General features: G+C 48.7%; 1 protein-coding gene across 3 annotated transcripts in view; it reads left to right on the top strand.

Annotated features, from left to right (window-relative positions):
• TOX2 (TOX high mobility group box family member 2) overlaps positions 1–26,415 on the top strand; it is a 134,674-nt gene that overhangs the window by 86,254 nt on the left and 22,005 nt on the right. For all 3 annotated transcript variants that reach the window (XM_027070147.2, XM_027070146.2, XM_027070145.2), the window contains exon 3: positions 75–320. In XM_027070147.2, the coding sequence (XP_026925948.1) occupies positions 75–320 (246 nt within the window). The remainder of the gene's footprint in view (positions 1–74; positions 321–26,415) is intronic.

Here is a 26,415-nt window from a genome sequence, read left to right as displayed (position 1 = left end):
TTATTGGTGCTATTAAACATGTTCTGCAGTTGTAAGACACTGACTCCTAACAATATGCCCCTTTGATGTTTTAGACCTACAACAGCCAGAGTGAGAGCAACGAAGACTATGAGATCCCCCCGATAACACCTCCCAACCTCCCTGAGCCATCCCTCCTGCACCTGGGGGACCACGAAGCTGGCTACCACTCGCTGTGCCACGGCCTCACGCCCAACGGACTCCTCCCTGCCTACTCCTACCAGGCCATGGACCTCCCAGCCATCATGGTGTCCAACATGCTGGCCCAGGACAGCCACCTGCTGTCGGGCCAGCTGCCCACGGTGAGTCCTTTTCCCCCACCATTGTTCCTGCTGGTTACAGTAGGGAAATGGGTTAAGAAAGAAAAATGCCAATGTTTTGTGTGCTTGTGTGCAAGGTGTGGGCTTGGATGTTTGCATGGGGGTCTGAAGAATATGAGGGCTGGGCATGGAGAATAATCTGTGTCTTCACACAGGTAGCTTCTGGAACTCTCTTTATAATATCTTGGTATTATTTGTTTTGTCATTATTTCTAATGGTATAATCTCATCTTTATTTTTATTTTATAATGGCCTTATTGGGATAGAATTCACACACCATACAACTCACCCCGTTAGAGTATACAACTCAGTAGGTGATACACAGGGTTGTATGAACATCAACACAGTCCATTTTGGATCATTTTCATCACCCTGAAAAGAAACCCTGTACCCCTTGTCATCATTCTCAACACCCCCAGCCCTACAACCCCCAGCCCCAGGTAACCACTGATCTACTTTCTATTTCTAGATATCTGCCTATTCTGGACATTTTATATAAATAGAATCATAATAGTTTTAAAATAATTGTATTTTGGGGGCGCCTGGGTGGCTCGGTTGAGCGTCTGACTTCGGCTCAGGTCATGATCTCACAGTTTGTGGGTTTGAGCCCCGCGTCCGCCTCTGTGCTGTCAGTTGAGAGCCTGGAGCCTGCTTCCGATTCTGTGTCTCCCTCTCTCTCTGCCCCTTTCCCACTCATGCTCTGTCTCTCAAAAAAAGAATAAATGTTAACAAAAATTAAAAAAAAAATTGTATTTTGTATCTTGTTTAAACTACCAGGGAGAAGGGTGGTTCCCGAGTTAAAGTTTTCAGGATAAGTAGAAATGCGGCAGGCAGACTAGGGCAGGAAAGTACTTTCCAGGTTGGGAGAACAGCATGTACAAAAGTAACAGGCAGGAGGGTTCGCGTCTTGCTTGGAGACAGCACGTGGTTCATTTTCTTTATAGGGCTGGAGACAAAGGACTTGGAGCAAGAGAAAAAGAGGAGGTGAAAGAGCTAGCAGGGCCTGGACCACAAGGGTCCTGAATCCCATGATAAGAAAATGTATGATTTCTTAGCATAATGGTGGATTTGAACAATCAAGATCTATAGAAAACTAGCACAGCATTGCTTGTATAATAGAAAAAGACCCTTAAGGGAATTGTAGTACTTCTCCTGAGTAACTATGATTCCTGTTTAGTTTCTGCTTTTTTCCTTCACAGTTAGTATTATATACTAGTCACAACTCTTAAGTTCATTTCTAAGTGACAGGGACCAATCTCAAACTAGCTTACGCAAAAAAGTCTGAAATATCCAGGGGTGGACATGGGGTTTCAGGCATGGCTGGATCCAGAAACCCCAGTAGTGTCATCAGGTCCCTATCTTATGCCCATTTACACACAGCAGGCATGGTGGCTGCTGGTAACCAACATCTTCCCTGACATCTCTGGCAAGTGGCAGTCTGGGTCTTCTGGAGGGAGGTGGGAGGGACCACGACAGAGCATGGCTGGACCAAGCATTGTGTCCAGGAGGAACAATCTTCGATATTGTCAGCTTGGGTCACAAACTCAGCAGTGGCAGTGGAGAAGGGACTTCATAGTTGATTTCCTATCAGAATCACTTGGTATTGGGTGGATCACTTTCGTCTCTGCAGGGGATACTCAGAGGCCACAGCCACGTGTTTGGCCCAATTCTAGCTGATGCCCGGGACCTTTGGGCATGCAGTGTGTATTCTAACAGTCTTGACTGTGTTTTATTTATTCCTTACTCTTATTATCACCAAATCTTCTTGCTTAAAAAAAAAAAAAGCTGGTATCCTCTATGTATTGTTGTAAACTACATCACATTTTTTTCTTCTTTGAATCCAGGTGAGAAGTAAAAGGAGGGAGAGGCAGAGGGGAGAGGGAGGCAGCCAACTCAAGCTCCACATCTTGTAACGTTCAGGGTCTGACTCAAGTGCTCAGTGGAAATGGATCCTCCATTTTTTGAGGAATGCTTTTCTTTGGGGCCCATCAATAATGCAGGTCCTTGGTTTCCTCTTCTCTAAGAGACCTCAGGATGCCAGAGCCATATGCTTTTAATTCCACTTTTTTAGAATGCTGTGCCTTAGCTGCCTGCGCGGCTGATTGCTCACAAGGCATCACTACTCCAGACCATCTCTTTTGGGGAATTATGGTAACACAAGCAAGGGCAGGGCCCGCAGACGCCTCTGGCATGTGCCCTAGGAAGGGCTGTGAATGCAGGGGTGAGTATGGCTGTAGTCCTGGGCCGCAGTGCTGCGGGCCTCTGGGGTGGTGGACAGGGGAGACAGCGGGTTAGTGGCTAGCGTGTGGGCTCCAGAGTCTCACAGACCTGCCTTAGATCCTGGCTCCACCTCCCGAGCTTCATTCCCTTGTCTTGGAATCATAACAGTACCCACCTCAAGACTGTAGTGAAGTGTATCTGAGATAATGTGTGCAGTCTTAGCAAATGCCTGGCAGAGAGCAAGCGATCAGGGAATATTTATTAGTAGTAGTAGTAGTAATAACAATGAATTCCCACCGGAACCAAATGGCAATGTTTTCCGTGAACCTCCCTTACCTAAAGGAACAGATTGCAGATACTCTCAGGTACTTTTGTAGGGCCACTTGATTACAGTAGCTCTAATAATTACAAAGAATGCTGTCTGTTAATCAAAAATGATCTTCTGATCCTTCCTCCTAGGATATGTTTTGGTTGGGCTCATTTCAAATAGACACTTTGAGTCATTTTCCATATTTCTTTAAAACTAGCTCATGTTAAAGATGCTTCACAAATTCAGATAGCTTGAATTCTTTCATTAGTTTTCAAGGGTTTGCTGAGTTTTATATTCCCTTGTTATGTAATGAAAGATAAGCTAAACTTTCTTATCCAGGGGAGGGCTACCGGAGCAAATGGGAAACTCGGTAAGCACAGGTCCATCTGTCGGGACTGTCTGGTGAAGAGAGACAAGGCGCCCTTAGAGACAAGTTTTTAAAATTTGTCTGAGCTGTAGGACGCAGGTGTGTGTCTGTGTGCATATGGACGTGCACACTGAGGGTGGGGCTGGAATTTGCTTCGCCACCTGCTAGGTGTCAAGCATGGTGCAGAGGGCTTTACAAACTGCTCACACACTGCTCCCAAGAACCGAGTGCTGCATTACAATAAGGAAACGGAGGCTTGGAGCAGGCAGGTGATTGTATTGGTTTCCTGTGGCTGCTCTAACAAATTGTCACAAACATGATGGCTTAAAACAACCAGAAAGTGATTCTCTCACAGCTCTGGAGGCTACAGGTTGAAATCAGTGTCACTGGGCCAACCTCAAGGTGTCTGGAGGGGTGAGTTTCCTCTGGAAGCTCTGGGGAGATTCCATCCCGTGCTGCTTCTTGCTTCTGAAGGTTGCTGGCCATCCTTGGCTTGTGGCCACAACACTCGAACCTCTGGCCTGTCTTCACATGGCCTTCTCTTATGTCAGTATAGTCTCCTCTGCCTTTCTCATAAGGACACTTGTGATAGCATTTAGGAATAATCTAGGATAATCCCTCCATCTCAAGAGCTTTACCTAATCACACCTGCAGATTTTTTCCCAAATACACCTTCCAGGGATTAGGACCTGACATTTTTAGGGAGCTGTTTTCAGCCTGTGGTATGGTGATCGACCATGCAGCAGCCTTTATTGAGAGCCTACTAAGCACCAGGCATTGTCTGAGCCCTGGGTCTACAAGACGCCCTTTATGCACACACATATATAATGTATGTAAATATATGTAAAATATATGTATGTTACATATGTATATGTATATTACATATTACATATGCATACATATGTATATATGTAATAATATATGTAAATATATATGTTTATATATGTAAATATATGCATACCATAGGTATAAACATATATGTAAATATATGTTTATTATTTATTTTGAGAGAGAGAGCATGAGTAGGGGAGGAGCAGAGAGAGAGAGAAAGAGAGAGAGAGAGAGAGAGAGAGAGAGAGAGAGAGATTCTCAAACAGGCTCCATGCTGGCAGCACAGAGCCCAACACAGGGCTTGAGCCCATGAACCGTGAGATCGTGACAGCAGAAACCAAGAGTCAGATGCTCAAGCGACAGAGCCACCCAGCCGCCCCTACAAGATGCCCTTGAGGAACTCCTGGAGCAGGTAGAGAGACAGGTGAAGACTCTGTTTCTGCTATGTGTGCCCAGAAGAGGCACCTTTAGGAAGTGATGAGCTGACACATAGCAGCTTCTACAAACACTGTATGAATGAATGAATGAATGAATGAATGAATGAATGTCACACAGTTGTTGAGAAACAAACCCAGAATTCCAGCCCAGTTGTGTCTGCTCCCATGCACCTCTCAGTTTCACCAGGTGCCTGAGAGATGGAGCAGCTGGGCTGCAGGGCCGCAGGCGGCACAGGTGTTCCGATGGGCAGGAGGTCACAGATGCTATTTGGACAGGTTGAGATGCATCAAGGATGTTGTTCCTGGAGATGTGGTTGAGGCCAGAGCATTTGACAGCCATCTCGTTTATGCCCAGCCCTTTTGGCTCTGGTCCAGAGGCCGCCGATTCCTTCTGGTCCCCCACCCTGGCCTGGTGGCCTCCTGATGTGCGTGGCTGCCCGGCTTTTCCGCTTTTAAGGTCTGGCTACTGGCAGGAATCCTGTGCAGTATTGGAATTGGGCCCCTTTTACAAAATTAAATATGCTTAAAGCTTCTCACTCGACTTCAGCGTCTTAACTGATTAAACATTCATTTCCAAGACAAAAAGAGTCAATTTAGTATGAAAGATACATTTTGCCAGTTTAATTTAAAGCACTGCACCTCCATCTGACCCCTATTTTCATAACTCAATAATTTTATCCTGTGTTGATTGTCTCATTTTGAGAGAGATATTGTATGTATAAATCAGTTTCTAAAATACCCAAAGAAACTGGAAGAGTGGAATTTATTAAGCGGCCTCTGTTAAGTCTGAAATAATTTATTTTGGAGTCGTCCTTGGGAAATGTTCAAGCTTACGGTCCTGGGACACCCAGGAGAGGAATTCTTCTGGGAAGGGCCAATGCTAGATGCTGCCAGACAAGTCCTGGGGAACCTGCACCTTCTGTGAGACCAGAGAGAGTTGTGGGAGAGTCTTGAGTGGGTGGAGATGGGTCTGATGGAAAATGAGTTCTGGCAAAGTTTTCCCCGCCCCAGCCATGGGTTCTGGTGATTTGGGAAATGTGGGGTTTCCCTAAGCCGAGCCCTGGGGGTCACTGGAGCTGAGTGGTCCAGTCTTGGTCCTCAGCACAGGCGTGGCATACAAGTGTCATTCAAGCGTTCTCTTCCAGAGTTGACTGTTGTTTACTGTTTCTGGGGCCTTTGACAATTACTGTCTCTCCCAACCTCAGTTTTCCCATCTATTGAATGGGGATTGAGATTCCAGCTCTGGTGAACTCACCAACAGGAAAATGGGAATAATTGCTCTGTCTGCTAGGACACATTGAACAAGTATATGGGTTTGAGGTTGTATGGACCCTCCACTACCACCACCACACATGTCACTGGCCCAGGAGCCTCAGATCTTACCAACTTGGATTAAAATCCTGGGTGCTAGACTGGTAGTTTTAGACACTTTGTGTTCTATGTCCCTGTCCCAAAGCATCTTGGTAGGACTGGTCCTTCTCCCACACAGAGTGGGCTAGGGGCCATGGTTCAGGGACCCCATGCCAAGTGAAAGGTCTTTCCAGACTAGTATCCTGGGGTAGGCTGCTGGGGAGGGAGCTGGGCATTCTTAGTTTCCACTTCTCCCCCTTGTTTAGAGGTGGTTCCCATGAGAGAGCCTGCAGCTCTGGGTTAGGGCCTGGGGACTGGGGCAAAGTCTGTATTGACTCTGGGAGGTCCTTGATATGCATCCTAACACCTATAGCCTTCTCTTCCTGTTCTCTGCTCTTCCCCTCCAATCTCCTCTCTCTCTCTCCTCCCTTCCCTGCCTTATTCCTCCTCCCCCAGGAGATTTGGTCTACCTCTATTTGATTCTCACAAGCTGAGATGCAGGGGATTCCCCTCCTCAGTCTGAGAAAAAAGGACCAAAGACACCGCCCCCCCACCCTTGTCTGGATTACTGAGCCACAGTGGGCAGTAAAGACCACCAATCAGACTATTCATTTTGTTGCCCTTAATGCATTTATTTTTTTGTTTGTTTTGGCTTATGATTGTATCAGTTAGTTTTTGCTATGTAACAAGCTTGAAGCAAACAATGAACTTTTACTATTTCTTGTGATTCTGTGGGTCGGTAGGTCTGTTATCTGGACTAGCTTGTCTGATTCCTGGGGCCAGGGTACAGCTTGGCTGGGACGGCCTGGTCTAGGGCGACCTTGTTCACATCCTGGCGGTTGGCCTGATACCAGCTGGGGCCAGTGGTCTCTCATCCCATAGTGGCCGGGCCTGTTTACATGGCAATGGCCACAGGGTTCCCAACAGCATCAAGGAAGGACAGGCCCCAGGTGCAACTACATTTCTTTTTTTTTTTCTTTTTTAATGTTTATTTATTTTTGAGAGAGAGACATACAGAGTGCGAGTAGGGGAGGGGCAGAGAGAGAGGGAGACACGGAATCCAAAGCAGGCTCCAGGCTCTGAGCTGTCAGCACAGAGCCCGATGCAGCGCTCGAACTCACGTAGCTCAAGATCATGACCTGAGCCAAAGTCGGACTCTTAACCAACTGAGCCACCCAGGTGCCCCGAATCACTTTTCAAACCTCCGCTTGCATCACGTTTGCTGATGTCCCACTGGCCACAGCAAGGCATATGGCCATGCCTAGATTCCAGGAGTGAAGAAATCGGCCCCTCTTCTTGAAGGGAGAAATATCAGTGTCACACTGCAGAAAGGTGTGGATGCAGGGAGGGCAGGAATTTGTGGCTGTTTTTGAAATCTGTCATGATAGTGTTTTGTTTGGCTTAGGTGCTTTTGTTTTCTTGACGTTTAGTATCACCTACTAGTTAGGAGCATGGGCTCTGGAGTTAAGTTGACCCAAGTTCAAAACCCAGCTTCACTATTTGTTACCTTTTACCCTGCAACTCAGACCAAGAGGTTAATCCTCTATGAGGCTCAGTTTCCTCATCTGTAAAATGGAGGGAATGTTACTTGCCTTGTAGGAACTTGTGAAGATTTAATGATCAGATGTAGGAAAAGTGCTCAGCTCAGTGCCTGGCACACATTGGGCATTCATAATAAATGTGAGCTACTCTATTAATTTTGCTGGTGGAGTTTGGGTGGCTTCAGCCTCGTCTCTGTCCAGCCTGAGCTGTTAGGGGGTCGGCTTTGTTGGGGCAGTAAGTAGTCAGGCTGGCTCACCTGCAAGGGGCCGGGCCCAGCGTTGGGTGTTGGGAAAGGCAGGTCAGAAGCTCAAGTGGAGTGGGTAGGGAGAGGGCCCCAGCTCAAGAGTGGGCTGGAGGAAAGCATGTTACCTCCACTGGGACCTCAGTTGGGGCTCAGAGCTTAAAAGCAACTGCAAATTGACAGTCCCACTACCTGCCAAGAAGGCAGGGCCCCTAGCCTGAATGGCTCAGTCGGCTGGGTGTCTAACTCTTGATTTTGGCTCAGGTCATGATCCCAGGGTCATGGGATCAAAGCCCTGCGTCCAGCTCCACACTGAGCATGGAGCCTGCTTGGGATTCTCTCTCTCCCTCTGCCCCTCTCCCTCACTCACACTCTGTCTCTAAAAGAAATAAAAATAAAGACAGAAAAAAGAAGGCGAGGACCCTAAACCCAACTTTTCTGGGATGCTTGACGGGGAGCAGGATCCATCTCAGTAAAAACAGGGGGCTCACGGGGATACCCCAGCTTGGGTTTTTCCTGGGTGCCATGTTTTTGTCTAATTCCCCTCGGGGGATGGGAATGGGGGTGCTGGTCTTTGAAATGGGCCTCTGAGGATCCATAAGTGGGGGTAACCAGACGCCCAGAGGTTTCTTTATATTCAGCAGAGTGTGGATGAGACTCCCGCCCCCTGTTTTTCAGAGGCAGTAAGCAAAAGAAATATGTCTTTTTACATTTTATAAAACTCAGAAAAATGGCTTTAAACAGCTTTTGCTCTCCTGCTATAATTATTTATTTTCAAACACTCCTGCAGGGGACTGCTCCGTTTTCTTATCCTGCACTCCTTTTTCTCATAAATGAACCATCACTTCAATAAATCATTATGAAAACAGAGACTAACACCAGCTCTGAAAGGTTGAAAGATTTATGTAACACATTTATGTTTCCCATTTTCTCATTCTGGTACTCGGCTGCAAAAGCTAAGCTAATAAAAGCTGCTATTAATATTTCTTGTTGCCTAGCAACCCCAGAGCGGGAGTAATAGCTTCAGCTAGAAAAATAGATGACCGATAAGGAAAAATTCAATTCTTTTATTATCTCAGGGGGAAATGGCCTTTTACTGGAACATTATGATGTACGAGTGTGAAGTTGAACACAAAAGATTTTTTTGTGTGTTTGTTTTTCTATTTTTAATGAACATTATTTTACCTCCACTAACTCTTTTAGGGCACTTTTGTTTTCCTTTTGCGCTCTCCCCCCGCCCACCCCATCCCTCATGCTTAATTTAGCAGCTATAGTAGTTAAGAACCTGTCAGCGTTTTTTAGTTTAAAAATGGTTTTTGCAAAGGTTTATAACTCGGTCATAAAAATTCACTCCCTGTGAAAACTCAGGCCAGTGATAAGCCAACACACAGGCTAGTTCTCTGCGAGCAGACTCCCGTTGGTTGAGAGATAAGACTTGTGGTTTTCACTAAAAGAAAGGTCGGAAAAGAACAGAATGTGTTCTTTTCTGTGTCCCAGTTTCCTTTGGAACCTGGGGGTGCTGTCTCTTCGGAGAGCTGTTTGCGCTAAAGTTTGAGATGTGTTCAAAGGGGAAAAGGTGGGGGCTTAAGCATTTATTGAATACCTGCTGTGTACAGATTGGTCCCATTGCTTCCTCCCAGCAACCCGTTATTACCCCTATTTTTCAGCTGCAGAAACTGAGACGTAGAGAGGCCAAGCAACTAGCCCAAGGTAGCATGATGCCACGATGTCTCACACGTCCATTCATTAGCATTGGGTTTCTCAACCTAGCACCACTGACACCTGGGGCAGGAAGGCTCTCTGTGGTGGGGGCTGCCCTGTGCCTTGTAGGATGTCCAGCAGTGTCCCTGGCCTCCACCCACTATTCCTGGCCTCTGGGAGCTCTCTGTCAGTCAAAATCACAATAAAAAATGCCTCCAGTGGGTGCCAAATGTCCCCCGGGGCATAAAATCAACCCTTGTTGAGGACCACTGCATGCTGTTTCTTCTGTTTGGAAGGCTCTTCCCCCCTGTCAACCTGCTCAACTCCTTTTCCTGTGTTAGGACCCAGCTCAGAAGTTATCTTCTCTCTGAGGCTGTCTGGACCCTCTGGGCTGGGAGTAGGGCGAGGAGAGTGGGGCATTTGCCTCCATCTAAAAATTTAAGAGAGGGCCAAAAAACTCAGTGATCAAGATAAACAGTATCTTACTGCAGTATTTTTTTTTAATCAAAATTACCACAAAAAACTATGTTGAGCAGTATATGAAAAGTTTAAATAAAGGTGAGGTCAGTCTGAGTTCATGGATACAGGCAGCTGTCTGTGCTACCAGCCTGGGACGGCCTGGAGGCTGGGTCTGTGCTTAGGCCTTCCTCTGGCACCGGCATCTGGCAAAGGGCCTACCTTAGTGGATAACCCTCAACATCTGTTAATTGACTGAATGAATGGGAGAAGAGAGATGGCTTGTCCAAGGTCATGCAGTGAGAAGAAAGGGGGAGCGAGACTTGAACCTGCGCCTCTGGCTCCAAACTCAGTGCTCTCTGCACCCTTCTGGCTGTGTACAGGTGAATGGGGGTTGCCTGCAGAGCTGTTGGTACCTAAGCCACGGAGGACTCAAAGATGCCCTGGGGGGCTCATAACGTGGAGGAGGGGCCAGGTAACAGCAGCCATGATTTTAGGTTGGTGTCCACCTGGCTCTCTCTACAGCTCTCACTTTAGGCTTATAACCCGCTTTCCAGGCAGCAGCTGGCAGCTTTCTGAGGCAGAGTGTCTCCAAGAACAGAACCCTGGTGGCCAGCCCCTCAGAGCACTGTTGTCCACATTCACTGTGGTCACAGATTCCTTGTCTTGGCCTTTGGAGAGTGAGGACCACATCTTGTTGGACCCCGTATCCTCTTGGCAAACTTTTCCTAAACGAGTGGCTGAATTACCTCTAACTGTAGTCTGCTAACATTTATTTAGCACTTATATGTGCCTGGCACCCACTTAAGCCCTTTATATTTGTCATCTCATTTGGTCCTTCACCCCAAGAAGGAGGTATTCTTATTGTTGCTCCTTTACAGATGAAAAAGCAGAGGCTTAGAGAGACAAATCACTTGGCCACACAACTATCAATGATGGCCCCAAGATTTGAACCCTGGCAGGCTGACTCCTGGGTATTCTAGTATCTAACCTGAATACCCTTCAGATGAGTGAGTGAATGAAGAATGAGCAAGGGAGTGAGCCAGTCAGGACTGAGACCCACTTCATCTATTCGACTCTGAGCCAGGCCATTCATGTTCATAAGTAAGCACAGCATGAAGTATGAAATGCTAGCTTGGAACAAGGAACACATGAATCCCGAGGAGTTCAGAGGAGAGTAGTAGCAGAGAAGGCTTCCTGGAAGAGGTGGCCTTGGAGGTGGGCCTCAGGGGCCGGAGAAAAGCAGCAGAAGCCTGGGAAAAGGAAATTTCACACCTCTTCAAACTTCCTTGTTCAGACCCAGTCACCACCGTTTCTGCTGGGATTCGCAAAACAGTTTGTGATGTCTTATGATTGCCCAGGTAGCCTCTGGTGCCCACCCTCTCCACCCACTGCCGGGCTCCTAATTGGAGCCATGACCCTCTGGCCGCAAACAGTGCAAGGGCCAGACATTTAACTTCCATTCTGGGCAAAATGCCAAGCTTGGCAGACTACCTCTCGCCCTGAGACCTGCTCCAAGTCGTGAGGGAGAGTTCAGGGAAAGTCCCAGCAGCATCCGTCAGCCACAGCTGCAGCATTACCCGGCATAATGGCCCTTTCCTCTGAGTGCATATTCAGTACCATGTTTGGGAAAATGAGCTTTTAATGTACCGTCGGCATTGCTCAGAAGCCATCTCCGGCTCCGCAGAGTGTCTGGAGCACATAAAACTTGAGATCTATTGGAGTCATTTTCCCCCTGCTCCAGCTGGATAATAAAAAGTCAGTCTCCTGCGCTCTTTCTCTCGTCTTGTGGCTTTGTCCATTTAGAACTCAGAGTCTTTAGAAAAGGCAGCAAGACAAATAAAACTCATCTAAATATTAAGGCTCCAGAGGAGAGCTTCGGTGCTCTATTGAAGCCGAGGGGCCAAGAGCACCTCGAGGAGTGTCCGTGGGAGATTTCCGCTCACCAGTGGGGATGGGCTGTGGCCGCGGCTGTGATGCTGCCTCCTGGTGTCCAAGCAATAGTGCATCATGGGAGCCTGGATTCCCAAGGTCCCTGTTCTGCCCTGCTGGGTGGTGTGGGGGCATTATTCTCCCTCTCTGAGCCTCAAGTAGGGTGGAGCTGATGCTATTTACCCAACAGGGTGGTGGTTAGGGTCAAATGTGCTAATAAAATGCTTCTGGTGCTTAGCTTTATGTGTGGGTTGCAGCAGTGTCTCATATGGGTTTGTGGACTGAATGAATGAATGAATGAACAGCAAATGCTGCCTGTGTAAACGGTGTCACAAACTGTAGAGCGCTGCCTACGTCATAGGTGGCGAGGAAGCCAGATGGGGTCCCAATAGCTTATTCCATCTCACAGTAAAATCCACCTTGTCTCATCTAACCTTGGCGGGAGATGGAATTATCCTCATTTTACAGATGTGTACCTGAGACTCTGAAGGCAAGTGGCTTGTCTGAAGACACACAGCCAGGAAGTGGAGGAGGCATGATGGGAACCTTGTTCTCTTGACCCCAAGTATCTTGTGCCCTCAACATTGTACAGAAGCATTCCTGACCCCAGCCCCCAGCCCCCACCCTGCACCTCTGAACTGGGGGCAGGACTCTCACCCCTGTCAGTCCAGCCAGTGAGGGGTGGTCAGAGCTGTCACCTGAGACAGAGCTAGTAAGAGGGACAAAAATGGCCCCCGGGGCTCTTTCTCCAAACTCTTGGTAGCAAGGTCAAAGGAAAGGAACTTTGGGGTGAGTAGTTGGAGCCTGTCATTGGGCTGAGCCTGTCACATGGAGCCATGGGCCTGGGATGCTGGAGCCTTGAAGAGTCTCTCCCAAATAAGCCATTGTGAGTTTTCCCTGTCACCCCAGAAACTGACGAGAGACCTGGGATGAGGAAACCCAGGTTCCCGTCCTACCTCTGCCACCACTAATGGATTACGTAAGGCCAGCCACTTTCCTCCCGGCCTCACATTCTTCATATGTTGAGTGGGCAAACCCCACATTGCCACAGGGAGTCGAGGAGAGAGGATGTAGGTATAGAGAGCATCTCTGAAATGTGTCCTGCATGGGCCCTGCAAGGGGTTGTTGTCACTGGAGTTGCGGGTCAGAGCCACAGGTCAAGGAGCCTAGGGGCTTGGGAGAGAGTGCTCTGGGGTCAGACATCTGCACGTGTAACCAGTTGTGTGACCTCAGCCAGGCCACTTGACCTGTCTGGACCACAGTTTCCTGATGGGGTTGTTGTGAGGAGGTGCTGTCCAGATCCGCATTAGAGGGAGGTCCGCCTGGTCCCACAGGGAACTCTCAAGCGTGAATCAGACCACAGAGTTGCCAGCATTTGTGCCCTTGGGTGAGGTGTGAGTCAGTCATTGGTCACAGGCTAGGATGGGGGTGGGACTTGTGCAGAGCTTCCTAGGCAAGACGACTCCTGCTGATCAAGGACAGTTCTGAGAGAAGAGGGCAACTGTGAACCTTTGACAGCTGGCACACCCAGGAATCCATCTGGTGGGGGCTCGGGCAGCATCTGTGTCTAAAATGAGTTCCTGGTAGGATCAACATCACCTGGGAATGTGTTACAGGTGCAGACTCTCAGGCCCCACCCTAGACCCTCAACCTGTGTTTCACCAGCCCTCCGGGGGATTCTGATCCTGCTGAGCACCACTGGATTGCCACCATCCTCAGCGGGGGCCCAGGTTCTGCATGTTTTTAGGGTACACAGAACCGTCACTCATATGTCAGTTTGCCTTGAGGATTTTATCACACTGGTGACAGTTGCAAACCTTATCCCCCAGAGAAACCAGAGAATCCACACCTCTGCCAGTGGCTCCAGACTCTTCTCATCACCTTATGCCTCCCATTGGCACAGGCCTTGAAACAGACCCTTGGGCATGAGGACCATCCCCAGCCTAGGATCTGAAGGACTCCAGGCCAGCTCTCCTTAGATTGTAAACTGTCTTATCCTTGTGAGGTTAATGGGTAATTGTGCACCAGGAGTGGCCCAGAATTAGGAACAAAAGGCAGTAGGGAAAAGAAGGGAAACTCAGGGCAGGGGAGGTCACCGGGACCTCTGTAGGACCGGGAGGGAGGGTTCTGCCAGCTGCTTATGGGGGACTGTGCCTGTGTACCAGGTGTGGGGCAATCAGTGGAGCCTGTTCTTGGAGATCATGAAAGGATGGAGTGTGGGCAGTCAGACAAACAGACTAAAGCTAGACACCTGCAGCACTGGCAGCAGCTGGACAAGAAGAATGGGGCCTTGGCCAAAGGTGACAAAGTGTAGGGCCCCCACCGGACATCCAGGGCCCAGTGGATCAGCCAAAATGGTCACTCCCCCATCCCGCAGGACTCTTCCTCTCCCTTGGGAACCCCAGACCTTGGGCCCCTTTGCCTTTGCACATAAGACCCCTCCTCCTTGTTCCCTTTCACCTGCCTTGTGAACTTGACATATTCTTACTTGCTGTGTGCCTGCTAAGGAGAAGCAGAATTCCAGCCAGCAAATTGGCTGTAGCCTTCTCTGCATGTCCTCACCATTGTGACTTTGGTCATACTAAATTGGAACTGTATCTTCCCATAACCCTAAAAGGAGTAGGGAACAGGCTCACTGTGTCCCCAGCATATGGTGGAAGCCTGCCACCCACGAAGGTGTTCACGGTGCAGGTGACCAGTGGCCAATGATACTGGAGACAAAACTATCTTCTGGGAATAGGGGCTTAGCCTCTGCTGTGGCCCCTTGGCCTAGACACTCACATCATGTCTCTGTGCCCACTGCCATGCTGGAAGGGGATCAGCACTTTGCCAGAATTGATATCACTGGCTTTAGACCTCAAGGGAAATGGATTTAAACCTGAGTTCTTCCAGCTGCTTGCTGTGTTGAGCAAGCTACCCACCCCCTCTGAACTTTAGTTTTCTAATGTGTAAAGTGGATATGTTAATAATTCTTACCGTATGGAGTTGTTTTGATAATTAAATGCTATAATGCTTATAAAATGCTCAGCATGGTAGCCATAACAATGATATTAGTCTCTAAGCACTTTGTGATGAGCTGCCTCTGTTTTTCTTCCCCGCCAACCCACACGGAGAACTCTGTATCCTTTCTGGAACCCAAGAAATCCACCTGCCCAAGTATTGGTGGACAAAGTTGGCTGCCTGGGGGTGTTACGGGGGGGGGGGCACCCACCACAGACAGCTGCACATGTCTATGCTGCCAAGTCCCCTTTTTGGCCACACTGACACTCTGATGACCTCTCTCTCTTATCCCTGCCCACATGGCAAGTTCAGTGTCAGGCTCCCCTCTGTTCTGTCTCCCGCTGTGTTCCCCTTAGCCTCTGCATCTCTCCCAAGGTCTACAGATCCTCTGAGGTCAGCTGAATGAAGGTTCCTCCATTACTAGCACCTGACTTCCTTAGAAGTTAGTTTAGGGCCCCTTTCATTTGAAATGAGCATCTCTGGGGACACCCTCTACCCTGAGCAGGTCATGGTGTGTTTCTCAATACAAGTTAAGTACAGTTTTCTCTCAAAGAGGGATTCTGGTTGCATTTGTTTGAATCCACCAAGAAGCAGCACTAGACAGGATTAGGCAGGTAAGAGATTTATTGAGAGGGAGAAAGAGATGGTGGGAGGTGGGGGGAATTTCAGACCACAATGCAGGCCTGATGCCTGCAGAAAGAGGGGAGGAAGGAGGAGCCTTGAGTATGAAGAGTCTTGGACAGTGTGCAGTTCCCAGAAAGGTTTGGCCAGGCCAGTGGGGGGGTCCCCAAACCAAAGTCGCTCACTGGAGGAGCTCCTTGTCTCACCAGAGGGTCCTGCCTTGGTATCCCCAGTGTGCTTAGTCATTGACTGGGGGTGGCCCTGGTGAGAGCACGTTCGTGGAGCCAGAGGAGCAGTGGCTGGGGCTCTCAGCATTGCGATTCCCAAAGCAGAAGGGCTGACCAGTGCGTTTCCATGGCCCACCACAATCCACCCCTTGTGCCACACAGATCTGATCCATGGTTCCCTGGGTCCCTTTTCCCGAAGGACACTTAATGGAACAAATTACACTTTCCCTCTCCCTCAGCTATCACCTTGATGGAGCTGGTGGCTTATGTGTCTTACGGCCTCTGGAAAAGTCTGAGTCTTTGGCACTTGTTCAAGTTTGTCACACCTGTCCCTTCACAGTTGCAATGGGAAAGGGGGTGGCAGGACGCATCCAGGTGGGTCCCCTGGGTTACATGTGTATTACACTCCCTGCCCCCACTGGGTCACAGCCACCCTTGTTCCTCCTGCCCATCAGGACTGATTCCCCTGCCCTGATGGTGAGCCCTCTTCTCACCTGCCAGTCCTTAGACATAAGAAGCCCAAAGGCTTCTATGACAGCAGACATAGCTGCTGTGTCCTCTGGCAAGAACACGCCCCATTGGGAGACCAGGTCCTCCAACCCAGCAGAACCCAGAACTGCTGTCAGGAAGCACAAGATGCCCCAGTGAGTCTCTTGGAGTGATAATGAGTAGGGCCACTTCTGCTTCTTCCCCTTGGTTCCTGAACCCATGTATTCTTCATGGAACCATATGGAGGTCCCAGATCTGATGCACATACCACATCAAGAAAGACAGGACCCCATCCCTTCAGTGTTTTCAGGCTAACACTTTGCACCTTTAGAAGGTCATTCCAGCATTCTGTGAGGCATTCTGTGAGCCAGCTTCGGGCTGGTGGGACATGTGATATGGCCAGTAGACCCCCCATGACAGGGGTCCATTCCCTGAAGTGGACCCCCTGGTTGCATAGTACGCCATGTGGGATTCCATGCCTCTGGGTGAGTCTTTCTGTCAGTCTTCAGAGAGCAGTGCTGGCTGGAGTTCTGCTGATAGAGGCAAACCATGCCCAGAATATCTATCCTTGAGAGGACTAACTGCTGGCTCTTGCGTGATAGAGGGGGCCCAGTGTGGTAAACTTTGCATCCAAGGGCTGGTCATTCTCCTCAAGGAGTGGTGCCATGTTGGGTCTCAGCATTGGTCTCTATTGTTGACAGGGTGGATATTCAGAGGCAGCAGCAGCTAAATTGACCCTGAAGGGGGAGTTCATGTCATTGGACCCATGAACAGCCTCCATCTTTGCCACCTTGGCTATTAGATCCATGTGCTTGGTGCCATTGGGGGGTGGTTGATGATAATGGCTGGCTAGTGGCAATGGGCTGAGCCATTTCATCCACTTGATTATTCAGTGCTTCTTCTATGATGAATGCCTTCTGGTTGGCAAAACGTGATTCAAAGATCACACTTCGTGCTCACTCTTGTATCTCCATCCATATACCTCTCCCCGAGACCAGCTTGCCTCCAAGGTCACATTTCTCTTCCTTCTAGACCCCTGACCAGACAGCCAGGCCCTTAGCTGCTGCTATGAATCTGTATATAATCCATCCCCATTATTGGCAGATTTCTCCATTTGCCACTTCATCTACTAGCTCAAAATTTTTTATAACCCCAAAATCAATATTCACGGGGTGTTCGTAGTCATCTGTGGACATGCACAAAACAGCAAAAAATTCATGTCATCCCCATGTGCACATTCCCAGCTGAGGTCGAACAAGGCAACGGATGCTCTGCCTTCTAGTCTCAGCCCTCATACTCTACACAAGAATCTGTTCTGCAGTCTGTGCGGAGCCACGTTTTTTGCATTTTGTGGCTTATTTCACTGTTTAAAGTGGTCCCCAAGCACAGTGCTGAAGTGCTGTCTGGTGCTTCTCAACTCAAGATAGGCCTCACGGAGAAAATAGGTGTGTTCAGGTATGACTTATGGTGCCTTGAATTCCTAATGAGTCAACAATATCAAATACGGTGTTTTAAAACGGGAACACGCATAAGGTTATATATGGGTCAGCAGATGAAAACAGTGTGACCAGAGGCTTGCAGGAACCTATCCCTGTCTTTCCTCTAGAAAGACAACTGTTCAACATTCGCTAATTCAGAAACTAACTACCGTGAATAATGAGAATCGACTTAGTGTCACGGTGGGGGGCTCCTCCTTCCACACAAAGTAGGTGATAGGATTCAGGGCTCACAGCCCCAGCTGTGGGGAACATCTTTCGGCTCTGTTCTTTTTCAAGGCCCACCGTGTACGTTGCTCAAATGGGGTTCCCCGCCCACTTTTTGGCTGGTACCCATGTGGGTAACTGACCCATGTGTAAGTTGTCCTTGGGCCTTTTCTTCTTGTTTCAGCTGGTTGTACAAGACCGCTCCATGTATCAAATGCCTGTTAAGTATGAATTGAGATGATCATGTGGTTTTTCTTCCTTAGTATACTGGGGTGATGCATTTTATTCATAGATTCCCCAGTATTAATATATTCTACTTGGTTGTGATATTCATGTATACATATATATTTGAACATACATACACATATATTTTTTTCATATGAGGCTAAATTTAAAGCACTATTATTTTACTTAAGGTTTTTATTTAACATTTTTTATAGTGAATAGATCTGTAGTTTTCTTTATACAAGATAGCTTTCTCATATTTCTGTATTGAAACACAGGTTATAACTATAATCTATATAACCATTATCAAGGCTATACCATCTTCATAAAATGAATAGTTCATTACACTAAGATCTACACAGCTATTACCGCTGAATTACATTTAGTAGTAGTCTTATAATTTTTATAGTCTTTGTACCTGTAATTATGTCCCATTCATATTCCTAAAGTTGTATATTGTAGTTTTGCTCTTTTTTCATGTTCTTCTTTATGGGAGGTTCATCCATGTTACTAGTTTATCCAATTTCACTCATTTTATTTAGAGAACCAACCATCAGAGTTACATTTCAATTCTGTTACTTACCTTTTTTCTTAACGCATCCATTTCTCCCTTAAAAAAATTTTTTTTAATGTTTACTTATTTTTAACAGAGAGACAGAGTGTGAGTGGGGGAGGGGCAGAGAGAGAGGGAGACACAGAATCCAAAGCAGGCTCCAAGCTGTCAGTACAGAGCCAGACGCGGGGCTTGAACCTACAAACCATGAGATCATGACCTGAGCTAAAGTCAGACACTTAACCGACTGAGCTACCTGGACACCCCTCCCCTTTTTTATCTATTAATTCCTTCTTCTTCCTTTCTTTAGATGTTTAAATTTGTCATTTTAGATTCTTTAGTTCATTTACTTTTATTATGTAATGATAAAAAAGTTTATGGCTGTGCATTTTTTCTGAGTATGGCTTTGGCTGTATCCTATACATTTTGAAGTGAGGCCTTCTTACATCCTCTACATCTTCCAAAAACAGAGCTGTGTTGATTTTTATAAAAATGACACATGTTCACTGTAAAAGAAAAATTAAACACAAATACAAAGAAGAAATAAAAGGTCATTAAACTGTACTATCCGCAAGTAACTATTATTAACCTAACTATTTGCTGGTTGGGTATCTTTTCAGTCATATCTTTGAACATCATATGAATATCATTTACATAAACAAGATATAGTATGGGGCCTTTTCCTGTACTTTTTAGCCTGTTCTGTTAGAGCTGTTGTGTGGCCTGACGATTTTCTATAGGAGTAGCTAATGGATGTGTTTCCATGTCCATAATTCTAGGTCGTGCCCGTATTTTTAGTGCCTGCATAACAGTCCGTTGTGTGGATGTTTCATTGTGAACATAAACAATGTTCTGTTGGCATCTGGGCTTTTTCTGACATTTCTGTACTGTCACACTGTCTTGGGATGGGTTCCTCCTGCATTGTGGAAGTGTTTTTCTGAAGGTGTGGTCTCAGAGAGGGAGGAGAAGAGAGCTTTACCCCAGGCAGACTGCTTCGTCCTCTGAGCCTCAGTCTTATCTGTAAAAATGGGAGTCATCATGGTGCCTGCCTCATGGGAGAGATGTGAGAATAGATGAGGAGCCATTTGTGGCGACTTCAAAACTATATACAGGCTGTGGGGGCCCTAAAACTCATGCCAGAGTGAAGGGCACATAGTCCTGTGACCGGGTCCTGGAAGGGCAGGAACTCTGATCTTTAAGGGTGGAGCCAGCCTGGATTCTAAAACAGCCTGTGTCCCTGAGCCACTTTGGCAACAGTTGGCTGTTGCCTTTAAGAGGCTGGGCACCAAAGAATGCCAGGCTTCCTCTGTTCCTAACATTGTCTCACAGCCAGATGCCCCTACCCCCCTTTCCCAATTACTTTGTAGCAGCCGTGGCAGTGGGAGTTGCACCAGAACTCTGAGCCCTGTCTGTGCCTTGGATGCACTGTTACCTGAGGGCCAGTCCTTGCCCTCGCTGGGCCTCCCCTCCTCGGACCCTTCCAGCTTGACCACCTGCAACTTTTCTGAGAAGGGGTATCAGAAGCTTTGCCTCCCGCCTCCAGCCCCTCCCAGGCATTTCAATCTTGGCTTAACCAGGGACTTTCAACAGGCAACGCATTTCTCGAGAGTTCATAAAAACATGTAAACACGGATGAGGATACAAAATATTGAGCGGCAAGGCAGTAAAACACGCCAGTGTTTGTTGTGTTAATTGAATATTCATGAGCTGACTGTTTAAATTACAGTTCACAACTGTTGCAGGGCCTGATGAATAATTTAAACGAGGGTGGCCAAAGAGATTTCAACACCGCATTAGCAAACTGCTCAGGATCAGCTACAGAGAATTTATAATTAGCTTGGAATATCCTATAATAAATTCTTTGGAAAGATGGTTTTAATTAGCACGTGTGCTAATTCAGAATGTAGAATGTTCAGTGTTCAGGAGGGGTGAGTAACCCTTCACTCTCCTTGTGCTTCCCTCTCCTGTGGGTCCCAGCCACCTGCCAGGAATCTCTGAGCCACGCAGAGCCTACCTCCTGAGTGACTCCCACCTCCACTGCCCCTGCCTTGGGCCTACTGCCCCATCCTAGCTCAGACCTCCCCTGTCATGGCCTGGGCTGGCTCAGAAGCCTCTGAGCTGGTCTCCCTGCCTCTGTCTCTCCCCATCTGGTTCATTCATGAGCCGGTTCACTCCCACAGGGGCAGCTAGTATAGCTTTCTGAAACGCAGATGTGATTCTTCTACTGCATTTAGAGTCCTCCCATTGAGGAAGCCCAGAAGGTGAAGTGGCTGGTCAAGGTCATTCAGGTCATTCAGGTTAAGGTCTTCTCAACCTGAGCACACCAGGACCATCTGACTTCAGCCAGTCTCCAGACTTGGAGAAACAGAGGAACAGCATAAGCAAAGGCAAAGAGGCAGATCTGCCACTGGGGAGCAGACAAGGCTTGAAGGAACAGGAGCCCCGGAAGGCGAAGGCGTGGAGTCTCTGGTGTTAGAGGGGGAGGGGCAGAAGCAGTTCCCACTCAGGGGCCGGGTGTCTACTGGGCTGGCCTGGAGCTTGGGAAGCACCCAGGCCTACCTGGCTCATTCCCTCCACATTTCCTTAGTACCTGCTGTGTGTCAGGCCTGGGGCTAGACATCGGGGGAACCACCCTGAGCAAAGCAACCCGGTCCCCACCTTCATGGCTGGAGCACAGAGCCAGAATCATGCACACCGGCAGCGAAAGTATTATCCCAACCATGACAAGGCCAATGAAAAAACTAACAAGGTGCCGTGAGAGGCAGTCCACGGGGGGCCCTGGTTTAGGTGAGAGAGCCAGTTGAAGCCCTCCTGGAGGTGGTGACATTTGAGCTAAATCCTGAAGAATGAGTAGGGGCTAGAGAGATAAACTGGGTTGCCAGGCACATGGCACTGGGCCAGCAGGGCGTCACAGCTGCCCCATCCCTGGAGGGTGCTGAGGATGTGGGAAGGGCAGAGTCCCTGGCAGTGGCCTGGGGTGGGGGTGGGGGTGGGGGCTGGACTGGTCATTCGAAAGGGGCATCTGTCCACAGGGAGCTATTGCTGGAAAGGAAACAAGCCCCTTTCTGGTCCCAAACCCTGGCTCCTGTCCTTAAAGTTGTGAGACTTTGAGCAAGGCCAGTGGAATTTCTCAGCTTCATTTCATTGGGTTCACTCATGCGCTTGTTCATTCATTCTAGAACCTTTTATTGAGCCCTTACTGTGTACCAGGCATTCTCTCAAGCCCTGAGCAGATGACAGTCCTGATCCATGGAGCTTCCATTCCAGTGTGGTAGGCAGACAAGATAAGGAAATAAAATACACCCTTCCCACCGCTCAGATGGAGAGGCAAAGGCTGGCTGTCAGATAACCAAGTGCATCCTTGCAGAATGTGGCTCAGCCCTAGGGCTGCTGGCACAGGCATCAGGCCCTTTTCGAAATAGGAACTGAAGATCAAATTCGGGAAGAGGGGGGGTTCCCGGTCTGGGCAGGTCATTGTGGTTATCAGCTCCCTTTGACCGTGGGCGCTGGCTCCACCTCCTCAGCTCTCTCCTGTCCATGACGTCTGCCCCAGGTGCCTCCTGACCCTATCTCTGGCCTCTTGCCCTGAGAACAGGAAACCTGCTGGGCCATCCGCTGCTCATGGCCACCCAGGCTCTCCAGAGTCTGTAGGACCAAGCCCTCACCGTGTGTGATCTACCCCCAGCTTCGTCACTGCCTGGGCCCCAGTGTACCCCCAGTCCTAGTAGCTCCCTGACACTCTGCCCCCGCCCCAGTTCTTCACAGAGGAGAGCTCAGTTGTAGTCAGAATAAGACAGACCTGCTGTGCCGACTCCCCGTGTGGTGATAACAGAGCCGTTCCCTCTCAGATGCTCTGTTGGTGAGGCCCGGCCCAGCCTGGGCTGCACCCCTCCACCCTCAGTAGTGAAAAGAGCTCAGACTGGCAGATTCGGGTGGGGATCAGGGAGCAATTGATGTTACTGCTCTGGGACTCCACGTGCTCATCTGTAAAGTGGGCACAGCAGCATCTACCTCACAGGGCTTGTTAAGAGGCTCACTTAAGACCAAAGATGAGCATGTGGCCAGAAAGAGGCATGCATAGTGGTGCTGTGGCCCCTCAGTTCTGCGGTTCAGGTCTCCAAGGGGGCATTTCTGTGCTTCCCCTTAGCATCTAAGTAGAAGGTCATCCTTGGACCCTGCCACTGTCCGGTTTCTCTCCTGATGGTCCCAGTGAAGCTCCCAGGAGGGGTCATCAACCGTGGTCATATTTCCTCCCCTGCCATTCACTCTGGCTTCTGCCTCCCCCCAACTACAAAACTGCTCTGCTTCGGGACCCTGGTGGCCTCCAAATTGCCAAATCCATCAGGTACGTGCTGCTTCTATCGTCCTTGACATTTAGGGGCCACTCCTTTCTTCCTGAAATGCCTTCCTGTTCTGCTTCCTCAATGTGACTGGAACTCCTGTTCAGACACCCCTTCTCACACCCCTCCCTCTTGGCCTGATTCTCCCCCATGGTGAGTGGGTGCCTCTCTCTGGGTACCTGTTGGTCCCCACCTCTAAATACCAGACCATGTAGTCGACCATCCCCACCTGGAAACCCCACTTGGATGCTGGGTCCAAGCTCAGCCTGCCCACAGCTGACCACTCCTTCCTACCTGGTTGGACACGTCTCTTCTCTCATGTGACCAGCCCATGAATATCATTAGTGATCTGTTGTCATCCTGGACCACCCACCATGACCAGTCCCAAATCCCAGATCTGCCCTTGGCATCTCTCACAGCCATCTCTTACGTTCCATTATCCGAATCTGAGTAGTGATTATGTGACTTCTCACCTGCCACCTGCCACATAGCAAGCAAGCTGGCCTTTCTAAAATTGAAGTCACTGATCTTCCTAAAATATTTCTGGGTTCTTTGTGACCCTCAGGATGAAGTCCAAATATCTTCACCTGGCATTCAAGGTCCTACCCAGCCTGGCCCCTTCCTGGCTTTCTAAGCTCATCTTTCCAGCCCTCCTCCCTCCTCCCCACTAACCTTCTAACTGGGGCCACTACATAGCCCCAGCCTGCATTGCACAAGCTCACAGTGGTCCGTGGCTTCCCTTTCAGTGCTCATCACCATTGTGACTGCATACTGATTTGGGTGTGGAATTGATTGATGCCTGTCTCCGCCACAAGACCGTCAGCTGCATAGGGCAGGGACCGTGCCTGTATTACTCACCATGAAATCTGTGTTCTGCAGTGCCTGGCACATAGCAGATACTTAGTAAATACAGATGTTTCTGCTATTCTATGAGAGACACAGTTAGTTCTACAAAACCTGCAAATTCCTAAAATCAACAGAGCTTGTGGGGAAAACAGGGTTAGGGCAAACCTCTCAAGGTCTATGTAACTTGGTAACCACAGCATTAACAGAAAATCATAGTGATACTAATTCAGATACCTGTACAATTAAAAAACACGTGTTAAATTCTTACTAAAGAAACTCTCAGGGGGCACCTGTGTGGCTCAGTCAGCAAAGCATCCAACTTTGGCTCAGGTCGTGATCTTGGCGATTCATGCGTTCAAGCCCCGCGTTGGACTCTATGCTGACAGCTCAGAGCCTGGAGCCTGCTTCGGATTCTGTGTCTCCCTCTCTCTCTGCCTCTCTTTATCTCTCTCTCAAAAATAAATAAATGTTTTAAAAAAAGGAAAAAAGAAACTCTCAGTAAGACCTGGGAAGGTCGCTTCATGGGAGAGGGTAGAAGGATGCCTTTTCACTGCTGGGTTATGTAGAAAAGGACAAAAAGAAACACGTAGAAGGAGCTGACCCCTCCATTGCCTGCTGGGCTCAGCTGGCTTGGCATGCTCTGCATTGAGGCTGGGCCTTGGTGGCACAAAATATTAATGTGCTGGAAGAATCTTGTAGGCCTGAAAAGGACCTCTCTGTGGTGCAGCCGTCCCCAGTTGACAGGCATGGGATAGTCTGTGTCCCAGGAACACAGGCCACAGGGAACACACCGCATTTGTTGACTGGGTGAGAGTGTCCGCAGTGCAGTAATGGTGGGTGCGTTAATAACACGTGTCACACTGCATGACATGTCTGGCTCACTTGTCTTCCTGTTCCACTGGACTTGATGGTCCTTCCTGAGTGACAGGGGCTGTGCCTGCCTTCTTTGTGTCTCAGGATCTGTGGCTCAGGGGCAGTCATCGTGTGGGCTTTGGGGTTGTGACAGATCACAGGCCTCCATTTCTGCCCTTGAGGAACCAAGAATGTGCCATGTGGCATGTGGGAGTTACCCCAAAACTCTTACTGGACAGATCCCTAAACAGCCCATTAAGAGATGTTTCATTGTTCAGGAAAAAGAAATGGGGTCTGTGTTAGGGTTCTCCAGAGGAAAATAACAGGGTATATAGACATCCAGGTAAGAGGAAATTTATTATAGGACTTGACTCCTGTGGTTATGGACACGGAGAAGTCCCATGATATGCTGTCTACAAGCCAGGAAACCTAGTGGGATGTGACTTAGTCCAAGTCCAAAGGCCCGAGAGCCTGGAGCTCCAGTGTCTGAGGGCAGGAGAAGATGGATGTCCCAGCTCAAGAAGAGAGAGAATTTGCCCTTTCTCTGTCTTTTTGTTCTCTTTTGTTCCATGTGAGGGTCTTCAGTGGATTGGCTGATGCCCACTTGTATTGGTGAGAGCAACTTTTACAATCATTGGCCAATTTAAATGCTAATCTCTTCTGGAAGCAACCTTCCGAACACCCCAGAAATAACATGTTACTGGCTCTCTGGGCACCCCTTGACCCAGCCAAGCTGACACATAAAATTAACAATCGCTGGCTCTGAACCTTGACAAGAGGGGGTGGACTTGGGAGATCATGAAGAGGTGGTATTGTCCAACCTTGAGGCCAAGAGGTTGTAGGAAGTGAAAGAGGAAGGAGTAGGGACAGATAATTCCTTCAACAAACATTCACTGAATCCCTGCTATGTGTCAGGTGCTATTCTGGAACAATGAAGATGTGAGCCTGTGTGGAACTGGCAGGGGGAGCAAGATAAGAAACAGTAAAATAATAAATGAGTCATATAGTGTGTTCACAGGTGCTCAGTGCATTGGAAGGAAGAAAACAGTGGCATGAAGGTGATTGGGATGGCTGGGGGTGGGCAGAGGGCGGTTTTGGGAGGATGGTCAGGGAAGAAGACCTCATAGGAAGGGGGAGACCCAAACAAGATAGGCAGGAGGTGAGGGAGCTGGCGTAGGTACCCCCTCACTGGGGAAGACCATCCTGTACAGAGGGAGCAGCTAATATATAGGGCTTCCCACCCTTGCCACTGTTGACATTTTGGGCTGGGTCATTCTTCATGGTGGGAGGCTGTCTGGTGCATAGTAGGATGTTGAGCAGTACCCTTGGCCTGGTAACCAGCAGATACAAGTAGCATCTCCCAGCTGTAACTGGCAGTGTCCCCAAATATTGCCAAATGTCCCCTGGGGTGTGTGTGCAAAGTCACACTGAGCTAGAGAAGGGCCCTGAGACTTGAGCATGCTTGAGTGGGAGTGTGCGTGAGTGGAGTGAATGGGGGGGCGGGGGGGCGGGCAGAGAGGTATCAGGTGCTGCTGGTGGGGTTGTTCTCAGAGCTTGCAGCTTAGCAAGGACTTGGGCTTTTCTGGGAGGAAGGGAGGGAGGGAGCTGGTGCAGGCTCTGAGCAGAGGAACAAGGGCCTGCATCCCAGAGCTGCGCAGCACCAGGACCGCAGCCCCCACCCCAACCCAGGCAGAAATGTCACTCCCCCAGCAGGGCAGTCCCAGACCCAGTGTTTCAGTGACCCTGTTTGCAAACCTTTCTTCAGAGACCAAATCAGCCCTGAAGGGGACAAATTGCTTTCCATTTACATCCTTCCCTGCTGGTGCCTTCATATT

The sequence above is a fragment of the Acinonyx jubatus genome, chromosome A3, assembly GCF_027475565.1.
Source record: "Acinonyx jubatus isolate Ajub_Pintada_27869175 chromosome A3, VMU_Ajub_asm_v1.0, whole genome shotgun sequence".
In the NCBI taxonomy this organism is placed as follows: domain Eukaryota; kingdom Metazoa; phylum Chordata; class Mammalia; order Carnivora; family Felidae; genus Acinonyx; species Acinonyx jubatus.
This window is presented reverse-complemented; position numbering and strand designations above follow the sequence as displayed.